Source organism: Anopheles ziemanni, chromosome 2, assembly GCF_943734765.1.
Source record: "Anopheles ziemanni chromosome 2, idAnoZiCoDA_A2_x.2, whole genome shotgun sequence".
Lineage (NCBI taxonomy): Eukaryota > Metazoa > Arthropoda > Insecta > Diptera > Culicidae > Anopheles > Anopheles ziemanni.
The window spans coordinates 36,268,359-36,283,670 of NC_080705.1; the positions used below are offsets into that span (position 1 = coordinate 36,268,359).

Consider the following 15,312-nt stretch of genomic DNA (forward strand, 5'->3'; position numbering starts at 1 on the left):
ACATAAACAAACAGAAGCCATTAAAAAGAACGATAGATGATAAACGATCACTATATTAACAACAGAGAAACCAAAATTGCGGCTTCAAATCGTGAAAACAAGTACTACATATGGCACGAATACATTACCGAATAGAAGTACTCCATGTCGGCATGCAACCATCTCGACGTAGAACAACATTGTAACAAGGAAATAGATTCCCATGAATAAGACGTTAACTGTTGCCAGAGTACCCTTGCAGCATCTGAAGAACTCTTAAAACGTTTGCGAGCCACTCGACACATACAGCTAGGAAGGAGAAAAACATGATGAGTATATAATGAACGATATATATATACATAATGCGCATCAGCAGCAACATACAAATCCCATGAAAAAAAAGAGAAAATCTCGAAAATATACATATACGTATTTCTTTATTGTTAATACAAAAAATACAACAGTGTCTTTGAAGTCTTTTGTGGATGTTTTTTCCCCTCATTTTTAATCGCTGGTCTGGAGTGGTTGCCCATTGTTTTGGACAAGAGATGACTATCCGAATACTTTAAACTGTTTTAATGGTAAGATATATATCACAAACTTCAAACATGTGTGGTTAAAAGAGACTGTTACTCGCTGAACAGCTGTTAAAACCAGTAAGTCAACTGCATGGCACCGTCTTTCGTTTTCTGGGTGTCCATGGTGCTGGCCTGTCGGACGAGCCGCTTCATCGACTGGCGGCGTATCCGAGCGATTTCCAGGGGTGTCCGTTCGGTTGAACACGACCCAGATCCGGTAGCGTACGTGCTGGCGTTAATTGGTACGGCGGCGTTCAGCTCGAGCGCCGTATCTGAAGGATCGTGCGATAGGTTCTCGTACGAACCGGCCGGCGACTTCTTGGTCGGGATGCAACGGAAGCACTCGTCGAAGGTCCAATCCTGTCCGAACAGTTCGCCTTCCTCCAGCGTCTGGGGCAATCGATGGTGCAGTGTTTCCGGGAGTCGAAGCCCGGTGAATCCACCGAGGACCGATACGCAGCCCATAATGACGAGTGGAAGCCGTAGATTATCCTTGCCCTGGGGAAGAAAAAATAATGAGTAAGGTTGGGTTTTTTTCATTGGACAAGAAGCGAAGAATCTCACCAGGTAAGTGATGAAAGGAATTACGATCAAACCGAGTCCTCCAATGTAGCTTGAAGTTCCGATACCGACACCTCGCACCTGCGTTGGGTAAAGTTCCCCAGCGAACGGATAGATGATGAGGAATGAGGCGGAAATCATTGACTTTGACAACAGATACAGAATGAGCGTTTCCGTAACAGCGTCCTCCGAGAGGACCACGGTAACGATGCAACTGATTCCGCTAAAATAGTAGAAAAATGAGTTATAGAAAAAAGAGTCTTCGTAAAGAGATCGTTAAGTGCTCTACCTTAGTATCATCAGCAAACACATCGGCCACCGGCGTCCCCAACGATCCATAATGATCCAGCAGATAATGTAGCTGGGGATCTCCACCAGCGAGGACAGGAAGAAGCTAAGGTACTGGTTTTCACCCAGCGAAGGCCCGTAGTAGCTAAGCCCCAGGTAGACCGTCTCGTTGGCGAACCAGTTTAGTGTGATCAGGATTGTCTTCAGTCTCATGTTGGGTGTCTTGCACAGATCGAACGCACCGATTGAGGTTTCCGTGCGCTTCGTCGTGCGATTCTTCTCGGCTAATACACGCTGTTGCAAGCGCTTGCGGAAGCTGTCCGGTAGTTGTTTCCCATTAACACGCGCCATCGTTTCCAGTATCTGAAGTGCCTCCTCCAGCTTGCCCTTCATCAGCAACCAGCGCGGTGACTCAGGCATCACGAGCAGGTACAGAAAGTAAAGTAAGAACGGTACGGAGGTGTAGAGCGTCAACTCGACCCAGTCCCGTATCAGATAGGTTACGCCGGCTAGCATCATGATGCCGAAGGTGTAGAACGTGCAGGTCATTACGGTGACGAACGATCGATAGTTCGGACCAACCAGCTCGAGGGCGATGATGAACGGGATCTGGTAGACGGCCGGTATGGTCAGTCCGACAATAACGCGACTAAAAGCCCACATCCAGAAGCTGGTGCTGGCCGCTGTGATGAAGCTTCCGAGGAGGAGCGTTGCCAGGCAGGAGAAGTACGATATCCGACGCCCGGTACGATCATTGAGCAACCCGAAGAGATAAACACCAACCGGTCCCCCGGTGTTGAGGGCAACCAGGCCGAGCGTTGGATAGATGTCATAGTCGCAGACTAGGTTGAACTGAAGGGGGGGGAAAAACAGCGATTAAAACTTGTTGGTAATAGCAAAGCGAGCGTTGGTCGGAAATCCCAACAAGAACACGTGCCAGTTGTCTTTTGAAGCTTTCGAATCCAATGACTTGGACTGAATTCTATGGATGAATAATTTTGCATTCCTTTAGAGAAAAGTTTCCCGCCTCGAATGAATATCAATGAGCCTGTTTGGTATACCCGTTGTGTACTATAACCATTTGTTTATGGGTAATACCAAAAATGTCACAAATCCTATCGTGTGGTCAATTGACACTCCCGCTCGACATACGTACATCGATCACTATCGATGACTGCACCACGGTCTTGTTGTACTCCCAGCCATCGAGGCACGGTTCCGTAGGCCACGAGCTGTTCGGCGCAAACCCATCGTCGACGTCGCTGTAATTCAGTATCTCTTTCCAGTCCACTGCGTACCGAGAGCACTTGCTGTAACTCTCCACGCCATCGTTCTAGAATGCAGATGAAAGATCAAACGAAGGTCGTCACGAAGATCACTATCGTCATCCGGTAACACCCCGGATCGTGTGCTTCCCATCCCTCCCACAAGGCTTACCTCTATCATAGGGATGGCGTACATTTTCCGCTCGGCGGCGGTGAAATTTTCCAACTCAGGCACCCGACACCAGTATTGCTCGGGTACGTCCGTCATGAACAGCTGATTGAAGGCACAAAACCCGCACGGTATGCAGGCTGGCAGGCAGATCAACCACAGGAGCAGTTTCTGGTACCGCCCGAACTCTCCAATCACCGGCAGGAGCTCGTCCAGATCGAAGGGTTCCTGTGAACGAGGGAAGTAGTTGCGATGACGTCCAGGAGAGGCTTGTTTTGTTGTTCGCCAAATTTAATTCTAAACGACGCCATTATAAACCAATGAAGGATAAGTACCGCGAAGGTATTACCTTTGCTTCCCATCCTACGTAAGGCACCCGCGACCTATTCCTGTTCCAGCCGAATGAATGTTTGTAATTGACTCTAGTAAACGGATTAGTTGCCATTTGTGTCGCCACTCTTTCATCAGTGACCGTGCTCTGTTGCACTTGTTCCCACATTTGTTTTGTTTCTCTTCTTCTCCATTCTACCATGGTTTTGGCGAATGTTCTAACCACATTATGCAACCTCACGGCCGAAGCTAACCAACCGAGAAACGTGGTATAGGCCGGTCACCGCGTGTAGCGTGCATTTTGTTCCACCGTCGGGGAACCCCGCCCCGAAGAGGGTGAGGTTTATCCCCGTTTAAGCTGATGCGCTTCCGGGATAAACCAGCTAGCGTTCGGTGGGTGGTGTTATGGTTAAGATTTGTAGAACAAACGACCATTTCCGCGGTATATTGGATTTGTTTCAGTAGGAAAGTGTGTAGCACGGTAATGGCTAAGCCATGACATGACGAAGAAGATAATACCATGGTGGCCTTCATTTTAATTCCCAATAGCATAAAAAAGGGTATTTTAAAATTAATACATCATGCAACTCAAGCTCAATCCTGACATGGATTCTGATATGGAAAACCAAAGCAAACGGCTTAATTTGCAAAAAAGGTAAAAATTAAAAGAATTAATAAAGTAACATGCCTGCAATAAATTGAATAGTAACCACCGTTTTCATTCCATTATGAACATAAATTCAACACTAGACATTAACATTTTGAAATGATTAAATAAGATGATTATTTCAAGTTAAAAATTGTTGAAAATACAATCAAACAAAAGAGCCGCATCGCACTGTTATTAAAATTATCATGAAGACAATTTATTTTTAATCACCAGCTTCTCGTTCTCCAAAGCCAACACAAAGGCTACGAATCAGAAAACTCGAAGTAAAGACAACGTAAAACCTTAACCGGACCAAAATCAGACTGAATTTGCATCATGTTTCTTTTAAAGCCCCAAGTGCCGTCACGCGTCACTTCCTTACATCGTTATTCAATTAGCATTCACCGCGTGCGTATGGTTCATACATATCCTGGGGCAACTTTCGCCCGCCAACCGGTCAACGAGCAGTGCCATTGTGTTACCATTTCGGGCCCAACGCATGCGGGCATTAAGATATATCCATATAAACGGCACATGCTGCTTCGGAGCATAGACGCACCGAGAAGCGCAAATAAAATCATTAACCATAAACAAAACAAGAGAGAAACGTAGTGATGGGCGCGAGATTGCAAGGACTTGTTGCTATGGAAAGAAGGAGAAGGGCCGATCGGAACCACTTCTTGGTCGATCCCATCTCAGAAACAGGAACCAGTTGCGCGGGAAACGCGTGACCGAAAGTATGTTTCTTTGGTACTTATGGTGAAACGGCGTGATTCCTTAAGGTAGATCCAGATTTTTAACATTGTCTTAATTTAAATTAAGTTTGATCGACTTCCGTGGATTATTGACTCCGCCTTGTGATAATAAAGTCGTTGTCCTGATGGAAGGCCAACGTACACTACTTACTTATCGCACTTTTGATCGTTCTATTTTTATACCATGCTTTTAATCCCCCACCCAACTTACTTCAGATAGTATTTTTTCACTCTCCAGCATTTCTGCATCCTCCTCCTCCTCTTCCTTGACCACTTCCTTGGTAGGTTTCATTTTCGGCTGCGGCGAGCCGTCGCACTTCTTGCCGTTCATGTTTTCGCGCGCTTTTTTACTTCCGGCCACTCCGAAACACGGACCACGAACACCGAACGCTCGTTTCGGGCCGTTCGATGTTAATACTGCTTACGGTGGACACTTTGCGCGGTTCTGGTTTGCGCGGTTTTGTCGTTGATGGGTCGATAGCACAACGTACTGCATTCCTTGTGGAGCCACGCTAGGAACTCGCTCCAGCAATCACCTTTTTGTTCGACAAGCTTAAATAAATGTATGAGCGGTGGTAGTTATGCTTCGAACCTGCTTGCTTTGCATGCTTTCTCCGTTGAACGTGGGTGATTATTTAATTAGTGCGCTAAAAAAGAAACGGTTTGTGCTGTTGTTTGCGTCGCACCGAACGGGGGAGCCTTTCGAACTGTTAAGAACGATATCTTAAGCACTAATGATCCCAGGTGAAGTCGTCTGTAAGATCGATCCGCGGAACGATTGTCTCGGGTTGCTATCGATTGGTCACTGTGGCACGTGTTCACCTGGAATGGAGGGGGTAGCTGTTGGCCCCACTTGTAGTAGTAATCAACACCGATTCATTTCACACGTTCACGTGTGTGACACACGTCGACGTCACTGCAGTACAATTCCTCCGCGGACGGATATATCCTCTGCCTCGAAGAACCTGGACTCGCAGCAATTATGCAACTTCCAGCCGTTTAGATAAGCCAGGCTCCACCAAATTCACCACTCATCGTTGTAGGGGACTTGGATCAGAATCGACGACAAGCAAACTAGATCACATTTCGATGATTCATAGGCACAGTTCGTAGCGAAAACCGAGTAGGCAGAGACTGAATTCGATAGATGGGAACTTAGCTTTATTCCTTTGTGTTTGAAACAGCATATTGTAGAAAGGTTTATTGCAAATCGAACAGCTCGGAAGAATTACTTGCTGGTCACAGTAAACTGTTCACCGAAACACTAACACATTTTGCCTGTTGCTTCCGTTCGGCCACGTCCGCAACTGGAGGAAAATCCATTCGAATCGAAGGCCTTACACGGTTCCACTGGATCGAACGAACGTACTCCGGTTGCAGCGAGCCCCACCGATTGGCAGGCAAATCGGTAGTAAACCGTGTCGGTTCACCGTCGGAACAGTGGACGACAGCTTCGGGTGCGCGTAATCGGAAACTCGGCGGTCAAATCCAATTATAGCAATCATAACACGGCCTATAAACCCAGCCACAAAGTCAGCAGGCAACGAGTATCTTAGTAGACCAGGTGGGCGAAACAAAGCGTCCAGCCCTGCTGTGAGGCTTGGTCCCAACGATGCGCTCGACTGGAGAAGCCTCGTACTAATAACTAAACGAACTCTACCCTGGAGGCAGCCAGGTGCCGCGAATAGTCAACGGCAGCGGTTGAGAACGCGGGAAACGTTCACCACGGGCCGCACATGCTCGAGCTCAGAATGGAAGTGGGAATGTGTCAAGGTAAGGTGCACCTGATATCGGCAAGAAGCGGTTTTCGCGGGAAAATCGTATGCCGCTGTAGGTCGTCGTGTAGTCAAGTGGCGTTCTGAGTCAACTCCCGTAATTGTGCTGTATTCCACTCATAAATCAAACAGTTGGATAGAGGGCCCTCTAGATGAGAGATTACCATGTGGGCGATCGCTTAGATGTGCAAATCTCTTTACCACGTACATTGTGGTCAGTTGCTAGACGAACTATCCCACTGTGAAACAACGGAGGTGTGCGCGATAAAGTTCATCGTAGGAACGGCACGGCGGATTTTTGCATAAATCCGGAACGCTGCCGCATCCGGTTATCGCGATCTTGAGCTACTGAATACATTCATATGGGAGCCAACCATTGATCTGTCAAGAATGCACACGGGTTCGTGCAAGTTGGTTGGGTTCATTGAATGAGCAAGCACCTGTTGTTGGCATGCTAGGAGTGAAATTTATTCCACCCATCCATTAGCTGGTTAACTCGCAGACATCTGGGTGGCACCTAATGTGTTAGGTAATTGGTTGCAAATAAACGCGAGTCGTGATCTTGAGTAATCCCAGCTAACGAGTTACCTGTTAGTGAGTAATTTTAATCTGGAAGTATTTCATCGCCGCGGTATTTGTGAGAATGTTGACATTTGATTAATTGAACCATTTAATGTAATGCATACTTGATATGAATCAGCATTCCCGCTAAAGGAAAAGTTATGATAATACATGATCTATTAAATGGAATATTTCTTTTCTAAAGCACTTTGAAAAATTCACTGATAGTGTGAAAATAATAAATAGACATTTTATTTTCCTCATAAAGCGCAAAGTACACTAAGTACACCTTTTCCGTTCCCGATCCTAACACGCAGGCATATGCTTCAGTAAAAGCCCATCGCCAGTCGGTTGCGCGAATTTGTTTCTTATCAAGTAAGTTGCTAAAACTTCTGCCACCTCATGGGGCCGATCCTCGTGAACCGCGTGGCCACAGCGAGCGAGGACCTGTAGCTGAAACTTACCCTGCATCTGGCCGACCGTAAGCGCCCGATCGAGATTGTCAATACCCGCCAGTAGGAGCAACTTCGGTACCGGGACATCAAGGAACTTCTGACTCAATCCGGAAAACCAACCCTCCCAATACTTTTCTGACTTGGACAGATCGATGCGCCAGCCGTACTTTCGTAGATTGAGGCTCGAAGGAGAGTTGGATGGTGAGGGGAGATCACTAGGGGGAACTTCGGTCGCGGGCGAACAGCTTGATTCGGCATCTTCCGCTATCGCGTTTGGGTGTTTGAATTCCACTTTTTCCTCGGAGGAAGGTTCTGGCTTCAAGGGTAATTCGTTGGTAGCCAATTGTTTCGTTTCGATGCTGAAAAAAAACAGAAAAGTCTTGTTTAAAAAGCATCTTTAAATCCACTATCGGGCAGTAGTCCCTTACTTTATGATCTGTCCTGGCATGGAGACGCGTGCGGATTCTACATTTCGAACCTGGCCACTGCGGACACACCATTCAATGGCATGCTGGATGCTTTTGAAAGTGGTCGGCCGGGATCGTAGGAAACTTTGCATACTGGCCAGAGCTTCCAGTGCCGTTCCCTCGACGACGTCAATCACAACCACACCGAGAAGGGAGGGGATGACATACATGTTTGCCGCATGGACACAGATCGCACCACCCATCGAGTGTCCCATCAGTATGATTGGGGGTGCCGATCCGTCGTACATCGCCTGGATTACATCGCCAACATCCCTGAATTCAACAAAAGAAAAAATGACTGTTTTGCACTCTTTTCTTGTTGGTGTCATTTTTTATGCTTACGTTGCAAGACGCTCTGCCGAAAGGTCGTCCTCTTCCTCGGTATATGTATCACCATGCCCGCGAATATCAAATGCCAAGCACTGACAGTGGATCAACTTAGTTATCTCGCTCTACAATAAAAAAGAATAAATGTGAAGAACTTTCTTATATTATCGATCATTCAAAGCTCGTCTTACGCTGAAATGGGCCCAGGACAGAGCAGAAAACCCTCCGCCATGAAGAAGTACTAGCAGCGGTGCACCGGGTTCGGAGGGACTGGTGAGATAAACTCTGAATTTTCCCTGTTTTGTTTCGACATCTTTCTTCTCGGCGAAAAATTCATCCCACATTAGCGGATTGTAATCTGTCTGACGGCGAAACCCACGGTCACTGCGAAGAGATCGAAATGGAAAATGTTTAGGTGCAGCGGGGTCATCGGTCGGGAAACCGGGTCATGAAAATGAAAAATGCCACAGAAGATAACAATGCACAGAAGAATGGAAACGACTTACTTAGGCTTCGGGAACCGCGGGTTCGGACACATTGGTGGCAGTCTTGATTTCATCATAACACGTTGCAGATTGGACATGCAATTGTAGAGTGAAATTCACTTCCCAACAGAACTATTTATACTTGTAGTAACGAAAATTTTAATCATCGACCGCTATTGGAACGATAAAAACTAGTAAACACATAAGTGCTCGACTAGCAGGTTGTGGCAGATGTAAGTTTGGAGCAGTACAGCCAAACGTCAAATTTATTTCGAGCAGTGTGAATTAAATTTCAATTTCAATTCGCTTTCTAATTTCTTTAATATTACTTTGAATTGAACCAGGATTTTTTTGTAATATCCGAAACGAAAAGCAATATTGATCTCTATTTTTGATTTCTAAGATAAAACACAAAAAACATATCTTCATATTCTCCAAAGGTTTTGTCATAATAAATGAAATAGCAATACCTTTTAAGTTCATAAGTATCCTTGCAAAGAACCGTCAGTTGATTGTATACAAACAATCAAGCATGATCAAAACATAAACCGGCTCGTGGATCAAAGAATGCATATTTGCTAGAAAATGGTGTTTATACAAAGTTATCTGCTGAAATCGGCAAAGGTATGTGTACAGAAACCTATTGAAATCAAACGGTATAACTATGTTTACCCTTTTTCTAGCCAATTAGAAGTTTTCTAAGAAGCCGGTTCCTTGACACACTCCGTTTGACCGTGAAGGGTGGACACGGTGGGAACGGGCTACCCAAGTATGGCGGTGTTGGTGGCCAGGGTGGAGCGGTCTATTTTGTCGCCAAAGAGGATAAATCACTCCGTGACGTCATTTACAAGTATCCTAACAAGCGTGTGGTTGCCGGAAACGGGGAAGAAAGTTCCAAAGCCAGAATTCTTGGGCGAAGAGGCACCGATAGGAAGGTGGAAGTTCCTGTTGGGATTCGTGTGATAGATACCGAAAAGGGAACGATTGCTGAGCTAGATGAAGAAGGAAAATCATTCTTGGCCGCTGGTGGCGGCGGTGGTGGTTGTTCGGGAAACTCTTTCCTTGGCAAACCTGGTCAGCAAAGTACGCTTACGCTCGATTTGAAACTGATAGCGGACGTCGGGCTTGTTGGCTTTCCCAATGCTGGCAAAAGCACGTTAGTGAAAGCGATTTCAAATGCCTCACCAAAGATTGCTTCTTATCCATGTGAGTACTGGAGCGCGTCTAAGTGAACTTAGCCCATATTTCAAACGCTATTTTGTTCCTTTTAGTTACCACAATACGTCCACAAATCGCTACGATAGAGTATGAAGACTATCGACAAATAACGATCGCAGATTTGCCAGGGCTGATCGAGGGAGCGCATGCCAACTTTGGCATGGGTCATAAGTTTTTGAAGCACGTCGAACGCACTAGATTGCTGCTGATCATTGTCGACGTCTTCGGGTTTCAGTTGAGCCAGAAGCACAAGAAACGCAACTGTCTTGAAACCGTCTATGCATTAAACAAGGAGCTAGAGCTGTACGACAAAACGCTGCTGGATAAACCGTGCGCCTTGATTATCAACAAAATGGACAAAGAAGGTGCAATAGAGGAAATTTGTAAATATGAAAAATATTTCCGCTCGTTAGAAGGTATGCTGATTACTCGTTTCAAAACGAAATAGTTTTTTAACGAAAATATCTTACTATTCCCTAGACGGACTTCAAATGTGCCCTCAGGAGCTGATACCAGAGAAACTCCTTTCTATTGATGCTGTTATACCAATTTCTGCTAAAAGCATGAAGGAAATTCGAAAAGTAAAAGATGAAGTACGAGCTATTCTTGATCTGAAGGCAGAGGAAAGCCTTCAAGAAACGGACCACGACAAAGAAAACCAATTGCGAATACAATTAAACGAAAGTGGACCCAAAGTTGTGTAAATAATCAGTAACAAAAATAAAGCTCATGCGCTTAGCTAGAAAACAGGCTTTTGCGCGTGTATGTCTCGCTCGTTGTGTAGGCAACAGCTGTTTTGATGTTGCCCTTCCCTGCAATCAATCGTAGAAAGCTAAACGCAACCGTTGCCATGGGTTACGTTTGCATTTATCGCCGGTTTGCTGAAAGCCGTCAGTGGCTGACCATAAATTGTTATTGCTTACAGCCTTCACGCGAGCAATTGCGTGCAGTACTTCTGCTCCTTCTAGAACGTTGATAGCTCAAGAATTACTGCCCAGGTGTTTTTTTTTTCTAACTTCCTCTCCTTGCATCGTACGTGAAGGCGGTGCTTTCGTGCAATCGAAGGCTTTCTTTTTGTACGAAACTTGTCAAATCAATCAAACTTTGGTGCGCTTATCCTTGGATGACGGTTGCCTTGGGCTCGTTAGTGAACGACACGGATTCACACTTGCATTACATCACGGAGCGGCAAACGGGTCACATACCCTGTTCAGCGATGGATTGGCCTAGTGCGCGGGTGGCCCAAGGTGGCCTTTTCCACACACCGAAAGCGCGCTACACAAAGGAAACGCAGGATTTGATTAAAGGTACGAAAATCTAAAGGATTCTGTTTTCTGCAATTTCTCTAAACTGCAATTCTAAATTTATCTTGCTTTATCCCAAAGTTTTGATGGAAGAAGCAAAATTAACGATCCTGCAGCGGAACAAAATCAATTACCATCTCCGAAACGGAGAACCTTTGCCGGTTCCCAAAGAGCCTAAGTTCGAACAGGAGTACAACAACTTCCTTCCCATGGCCATCCCGAGGAAAAATATTAAAAGGCGTTCCCTTTCAACCATCATCGAAAGCGGTGCATTCGATGTGGAGAAATACGTTCCCCACAAGCCGAAGGAACCGGCTGAGAAGCTGAAGATTAAACTCCAGGAACAAATGAGTGGTGTGAAGGTGTTCCCGGACGACGGACGTAAACGAAAGGTGCTGCGCAGCAAGAGTGAAGGATGTTTGGATTTTGTGACACCAGATCGAGCTAGTGAACGTACGAGACACAAATCTTGATCTTTCGGTTTTGCGGTTTTGGTCATACGATTTTCTATCTTTTCTAGTGCTTGAAGAAATTAATGAACGCGTCCAATGGATAGAAGAGATGGAGGCACTTGGCGAGGGGAAAAAGCACCGGGCAACTATTCAGCTACAGATTGCGGAAAAACTCAACGAACTCAAACGCCTAGAACGGAACAAGTCACAGGAAAACGAAATCTAAAAGGCACACGACATATTCACCGGCTGAATGTTGAATTCACTGTTTCTTTTATATTAAATTCATTACACGCTTAATTCTACAGCAAAATTACAATGTTGAATCCATCCGCCTGCGTTCATTTGCGAGACTTGGATGGTAAAATGGGTCCTTGCATGAAAACAACTCTTGTCTCTTGTTTCAATCGATCGGCTATCGTTCAAAAGGAAACAGAACCAAGCCTACGGATAACCGAAAGGAAGTAATGAAACGAAATCGATAAAACGAATAAAGAAAATGCACTTATGATCTCCGAGTCCGGCATTGCACACAGTCCGCGTGGATATTCTAGAACACTTTGATACACTTCGTTTTACTCCGGAACCGCTGCACCACAACACTATCCCTGGGCTGCCTTTGCTTTGTTTTTAACCTTTTTAACTTTCTTCAAACCGTCCATGCTGGACTTGAGCACCTTCGAGTACGATTCCATAAACTTGGCTACCTCATCCCGCTTCACGACGGTTGAGAGCTTCTTGGAGCCCGATTTAGCCCGGATCAGGCAACTGTATTCGGCGGGTGTCGGTAGCGGTGGCTTTCCTTCGCGAGGTTTTGGTCTGTCGTTCCCGTCATCTAGAAGTGGATCATATTAAGTGAATACATAAATTTTGAAATGGCATCGAAGGCCAGCGTACTAACATCGTTTGATCGTAACTGTGAAGGAAGAATCTTTCCGTGCCGATTGTGTTAAAAGAGTAAGCCTCGTTAGGAACTGCGAACAAGAATATGGAACAGAAAGAGGATGAACATTAGCAAAACTACAATGCGCATAGAGAGACTAGACACTTACTTCTTCATTGTTTAAAAGAACCATGATGAGTATGGTCTAATTGCGAACAGAATTAGATATTTTAATTTGTAAAAACCACGATCTGTGGTTTGTTCCAAATATTTTTTCAAAAGATTTTACTTTTGACAGCTGTAAGTTTACGTGTCATCTCGCCACGCCGGACTAGTGATGGCAAAATCTGGAATCATAAGACTCGCTCCCAAGATCGTTGAAAAACGAGGTCGAAACATACCATGTAAAAGAGGCAAAACAGAACTAACCCCGCTAGGCAGCTCAAAATATCGTTAAAAACGTCCTATGCGCGCAAGGTGTACGCAAGGAAGGTCGTTCACTTACCGTACAAAAATGTTTTTGTTTTTATCACGGTAGGACGTTTTTTTTAAGACGATTGCTCTAAATCGCCAAGCGAGACTGAACAAGCAATTGAGGCGTTGGAAGGAAGGTTGTACGTGAAAAAGGCCTTCACAGTTGATTGGGGCCATATCATATGGGATATGGGATATCTTTTTATGACACCATCCGCGAAGCCATGTGCCACAACTGAAACACTGTGATCCAGAATTTCCAGTTACCTTTTTCGTGTTAGAGATTCTTGTGACAATTTTCTACACAATTCAAGAATGTTTGTAAGTACTTTTCAAATTGACTGTCAAAACAATAATGGTGCAGAAAATGGCTTTCTTTCAAATTCTTTTTTAACTGATCTCGCTCGCTCCCTTGAAGGATTCTTAAGGAATAGCGTTCATTAAACGGACTGGAATTTGGATTCTAGAGCCGTATCTCAGAATGGACTTGAATCGAAAGATTCGAATCCCTGCTGAGACTTGATTTTCCCAACACTACTACTCAAGGTTATTATATACTCCTAAAGTGTGTCTGTAGTAACCTTGGGCAGTCTTGTCAACAAATCTGCTAGAATTGAGCTATCAAAGTAAAATCAATTGAGGGTATTATGATCCAGTTCCGCGTTATTGCTCGAAAGTTTCCGCATATTTGCTCGAATAGCAACCTGGGTATTTATACAAGTATTTCAAGGTATATAAATATATAGTTTTTAACAATTTTCGAGCACTTTGATTTTTAATCAATTTTCAAAACGATCGAGTTATTGGTATGTTTTATACTATGGCTAAATGGCTAAATAAATCAAAGTGACTTGTCTAAACACAACGTTGATATGAAAAGTGCATCCTGAATTATCATGTTCTTGGTAAATACCAAGATCCATAGAACCCACATATGCTTCGGACACATACGGTCTATAGAGATCCATCGACCAGGAGGTGCTTGAAACTGCTCGACGATAACGACGCGCGTCGTTTCGTATCCGCGCATCGTCTCGACACGCAGGTGGCGTCGTTTTGGATCGTCGAGACGCCCAGCCATTTTTTCGCTTTTTTCAAAGTGTTGTTTACCTTTTGTATGGGCCAGCGTCGAGAAGTTTACGTTTCCGCGCTCCCAATCATAATACCCTCAAATATTATTGGCATCTTTTTCACCAGGTAAAATGGTAAACAAAACAAAAATACAAACGATCTTGCTTGTTATTGTTAAGTGTGTACACCCAAAAAGTGTACCAAACTAATTCTTACTATTGTCTGAATGTTGCTGTGCTAATTGATGCAGTTAACTTGATACCTCTTAGATGGTGGGTAATGTGTTTGATATAAAGAAGCTGGTTTTTAATTGAATTTTTTGTTTTCAAAATACCCGATTCTACGCCAAACTCGCCAAGACACCCCTGGCAAATCATAAGGGTGTTATCACCACAGTCGTGATTATTCAGTTAAAATGTTCTCCATGAAGTGTAGTAAAAATTGAGGAAAAATGGCCAATATGCAACAGCTACAAGAAGATACTCCCTGTGATACGCAGTTTGACTCGAAGCAGTCACTTTCTGGCAGAGACAAACCGTTCAATTGCGATACCTGCGGCCGCCGCTATCAAACCAATGCATCGCTCAAGACCCACAAACTTACCCATCAGAATGGCAAGAAAGAATTGTGTGGTTTTTGTGGTGCCCGGTTCGCAAACCGTGGCCAGTTGAAGGTTCACGAACGGGTTCACACGGGCGAGAAGCCTTACAAATGCGATGTAAGTGTAGCCCCAGCAGTTACTGTAGAATAGTTTTTTGTACAATTCTGTTTTATCCCAACTACAGCAATGTGACAAGGCATTCTCTTATCGTGAGAGTCTCATAACACACTCCACGATCCACACTGGGGTGAAACCGTTTTGCTGCTCATGCTGCGGCGCACAGTTTTCGTGCGTTGGCAATCTTATTAAGCATCGCAAACTACGGCCAAAATCATGTGGCTTGCCAGAGTACGATCCAACTGCTAGGGTGGCTCCAAGACCAACGAAAAGAAGTATGCTTTGAAGGACTAATTCTGTAACACTTTAACTCATTCCTTTGCCTCATTCCCTAGCAATGCCTAATCTATCAGACCGCAAGCAATACCAAAAATCATCGAAAACGTTGCAACCAGCTCAGCATAGGGAAACGAAAAGTGTTCCAGATACGGCTAAAGCTTTCCCAGATCGCTTGCCACCAACTTCCCAAAGCAGAGATACTGATGAGGTGTATTTGCAGAGTGAGTCCGACGGTGCGGAAGCGATGAAACCAAAATCTCGAGCGCGCA

At 44.8% G+C, this 15,312-nt stretch overlaps 5 protein-coding genes across 5 annotated transcripts; 2 read left to right on the forward strand and 3 right to left on the reverse strand.

Moving 5' to 3' along the window:
* Positions 1-626: 626 nt before the first annotated feature.
* LOC131289092 (carcinine transporter) lies at positions 627-4,905 on the reverse strand. The gene is made up of 6 exons (XM_058318296.1): positions 4,786-4,905; positions 2,844-3,068; positions 2,563-2,739; positions 1,408-2,258; positions 1,122-1,341; positions 627-1,055 (listed from the first exon to the last, which is right to left on the reverse strand). The coding sequence occupies exons 1-6, from the start codon at positions 4,903-4,905 to the stop codon at positions 627-629; spliced, it is 2,022 nt and encodes a 673-aa protein (XP_058174279.1).
* A 2,240-nt stretch (positions 4,906-7,145) lies between these two features.
* On the reverse strand, positions 7,146-8,821 carry LOC131292576 (protein phosphatase methylesterase 1). Its single transcript, XM_058320838.1, has 5 exons — positions 8,666-8,821; positions 8,351-8,543; positions 8,175-8,284; positions 7,794-8,105; positions 7,146-7,724 (listed from the first exon to the last, which is right to left on the reverse strand). Exons 1-5 carry the CDS (start codon positions 8,740-8,742, stop codon positions 7,217-7,219), a joined length of 1,200 nt encoding a protein of 399 aa, XP_058176821.1. The 5' UTR covers positions 8,743-8,821; the 3' UTR covers positions 7,146-7,216.
* A 340-nt stretch (positions 8,822-9,161) lies between these two features.
* On the forward strand, positions 9,162-10,593 carry LOC131294851 (GTP-binding protein 10 homolog). The gene is made up of 4 exons (XM_058322902.1): positions 9,162-9,268; positions 9,328-9,850; positions 9,916-10,278; positions 10,343-10,593. Exons 1-4 carry the CDS (start codon positions 9,230-9,232, stop codon positions 10,564-10,566), a joined length of 1,149 nt encoding a protein of 382 aa, XP_058178885.1. The 5' UTR covers positions 9,162-9,229; the 3' UTR covers positions 10,567-10,593.
* A 33-nt stretch (positions 10,594-10,626) lies between these two features.
* LOC131290570 (UPF0193 protein EVG1 homolog) lies at positions 10,627-11,844 on the forward strand. Its single transcript, XM_058319731.1, has 4 exons — positions 10,627-10,642; positions 11,077-11,169; positions 11,248-11,619; positions 11,687-11,844. The coding sequence occupies exons 1-4, from the start codon at positions 10,627-10,629 to the stop codon at positions 11,842-11,844; spliced, it is 639 nt and encodes a 212-aa protein (XP_058175714.1).
* Positions 11,845-11,980: 136 nt separating this feature from the next.
* On the reverse strand, positions 11,981-12,812 carry LOC131290581 (signal recognition particle 14 kDa protein). The gene is made up of 3 exons (XM_058319742.1): positions 12,671-12,812; positions 12,520-12,592; positions 11,981-12,453 (listed from the first exon to the last, which is right to left on the reverse strand). The coding sequence occupies exons 1-3, from the start codon at positions 12,692-12,694 to the stop codon at positions 12,221-12,223; spliced, it is 330 nt and encodes a 109-aa protein (XP_058175725.1). The 5' UTR covers positions 12,695-12,812; the 3' UTR covers positions 11,981-12,220.
* Between the last annotated feature and the right edge of the window lie 2,500 nt (positions 12,813-15,312).

Excerpts from the sequence above, each read along its gene's own strand:
- LOC131289092 (XM_058318296.1), bottom strand. The coding sequence starts at position 4,905 with ATGAACGGCAAGAAGTGCGACGGCTCGCCGCAGCCGAAAATGAAACCT. Across the intron at positions 3,069-4,785 it reads GTGAAAAAATACTATCTGAA|GAACCCTTCGATCTGGACGA; the intron begins GTAAGTTGGGTG and ends CCTCGTTCACAG. Across the intron at positions 2,740-2,843 it reads ACGCCATCCCTATGATAGAG|AACGATGGCGTGGAGAGTTA; the intron begins GTAAGCCTTGTG and ends TCTGCATTCTAG.
- LOC131292576 (XM_058320838.1), bottom strand. The coding sequence starts at position 8,742 with ATGTCCAATCTGCAACGTGTTATGATGAAATCAAGACTGCCACCAATG. Across the intron at positions 8,285-8,350 it reads TGTCCTGGGCCCATTTCAGC|AGCGAGATAACTAAGTTGAT; the intron begins GTAAGACGAGCT and ends TTTTTATTGTAG. Across the intron at positions 8,106-8,174 it reads TCGGCAGAGCGTCTTGCAAC|GGATGTTGGCGATGTAATCC; the intron begins GTAAGCATAAAA and ends TGTTGAATTCAG.
- LOC131294851 (XM_058322902.1), top strand. The coding sequence starts at position 9,230 with ATGGTGTTTATACAAAGTTATCTGCTGAAATCGGCAAAG. Across the intron at positions 9,269-9,327 it reads ATCTGCTGAAATCGGCAAAG|CCAATTAGAAGTTTTCTAAG; the intron begins GTATGTGTACAG and ends CCCTTTTTCTAG. Across the intron at positions 9,851-9,915 it reads AAAGATTGCTTCTTATCCAT|TTACCACAATACGTCCACAA; the intron begins GTGAGTACTGGA and ends TGTTCCTTTTAG.
- LOC131290570 (XM_058319731.1), top strand. Across the intron at positions 11,170-11,247 it reads AACGCAGGATTTGATTAAAG|TTTTGATGGAAGAAGCAAAA; the intron begins GTACGAAAATCT and ends TTTATCCCAAAG. Across the intron at positions 11,620-11,686 it reads ACCAGATCGAGCTAGTGAAC|TGCTTGAAGAAATTAATGAA; the intron begins GTACGAGACACA and ends TATCTTTTCTAG.
- LOC131290581 (XM_058319742.1), bottom strand. The coding sequence starts at position 12,694 with ATGGTTCTTTTAAACAATGAAGAA. Across the intron at positions 12,593-12,670 it reads TTCTTTTAAACAATGAAGAA|TTCCTAACGAGGCTTACTCT; the intron begins GTAAGTGTCTAG and ends TCTTGTTCGCAG. Across the intron at positions 12,454-12,519 it reads CACAGTTACGATCAAACGAT|ATGACGGGAACGACAGACCA; the intron begins GTTAGTACGCTG and ends ATCCACTTCTAG.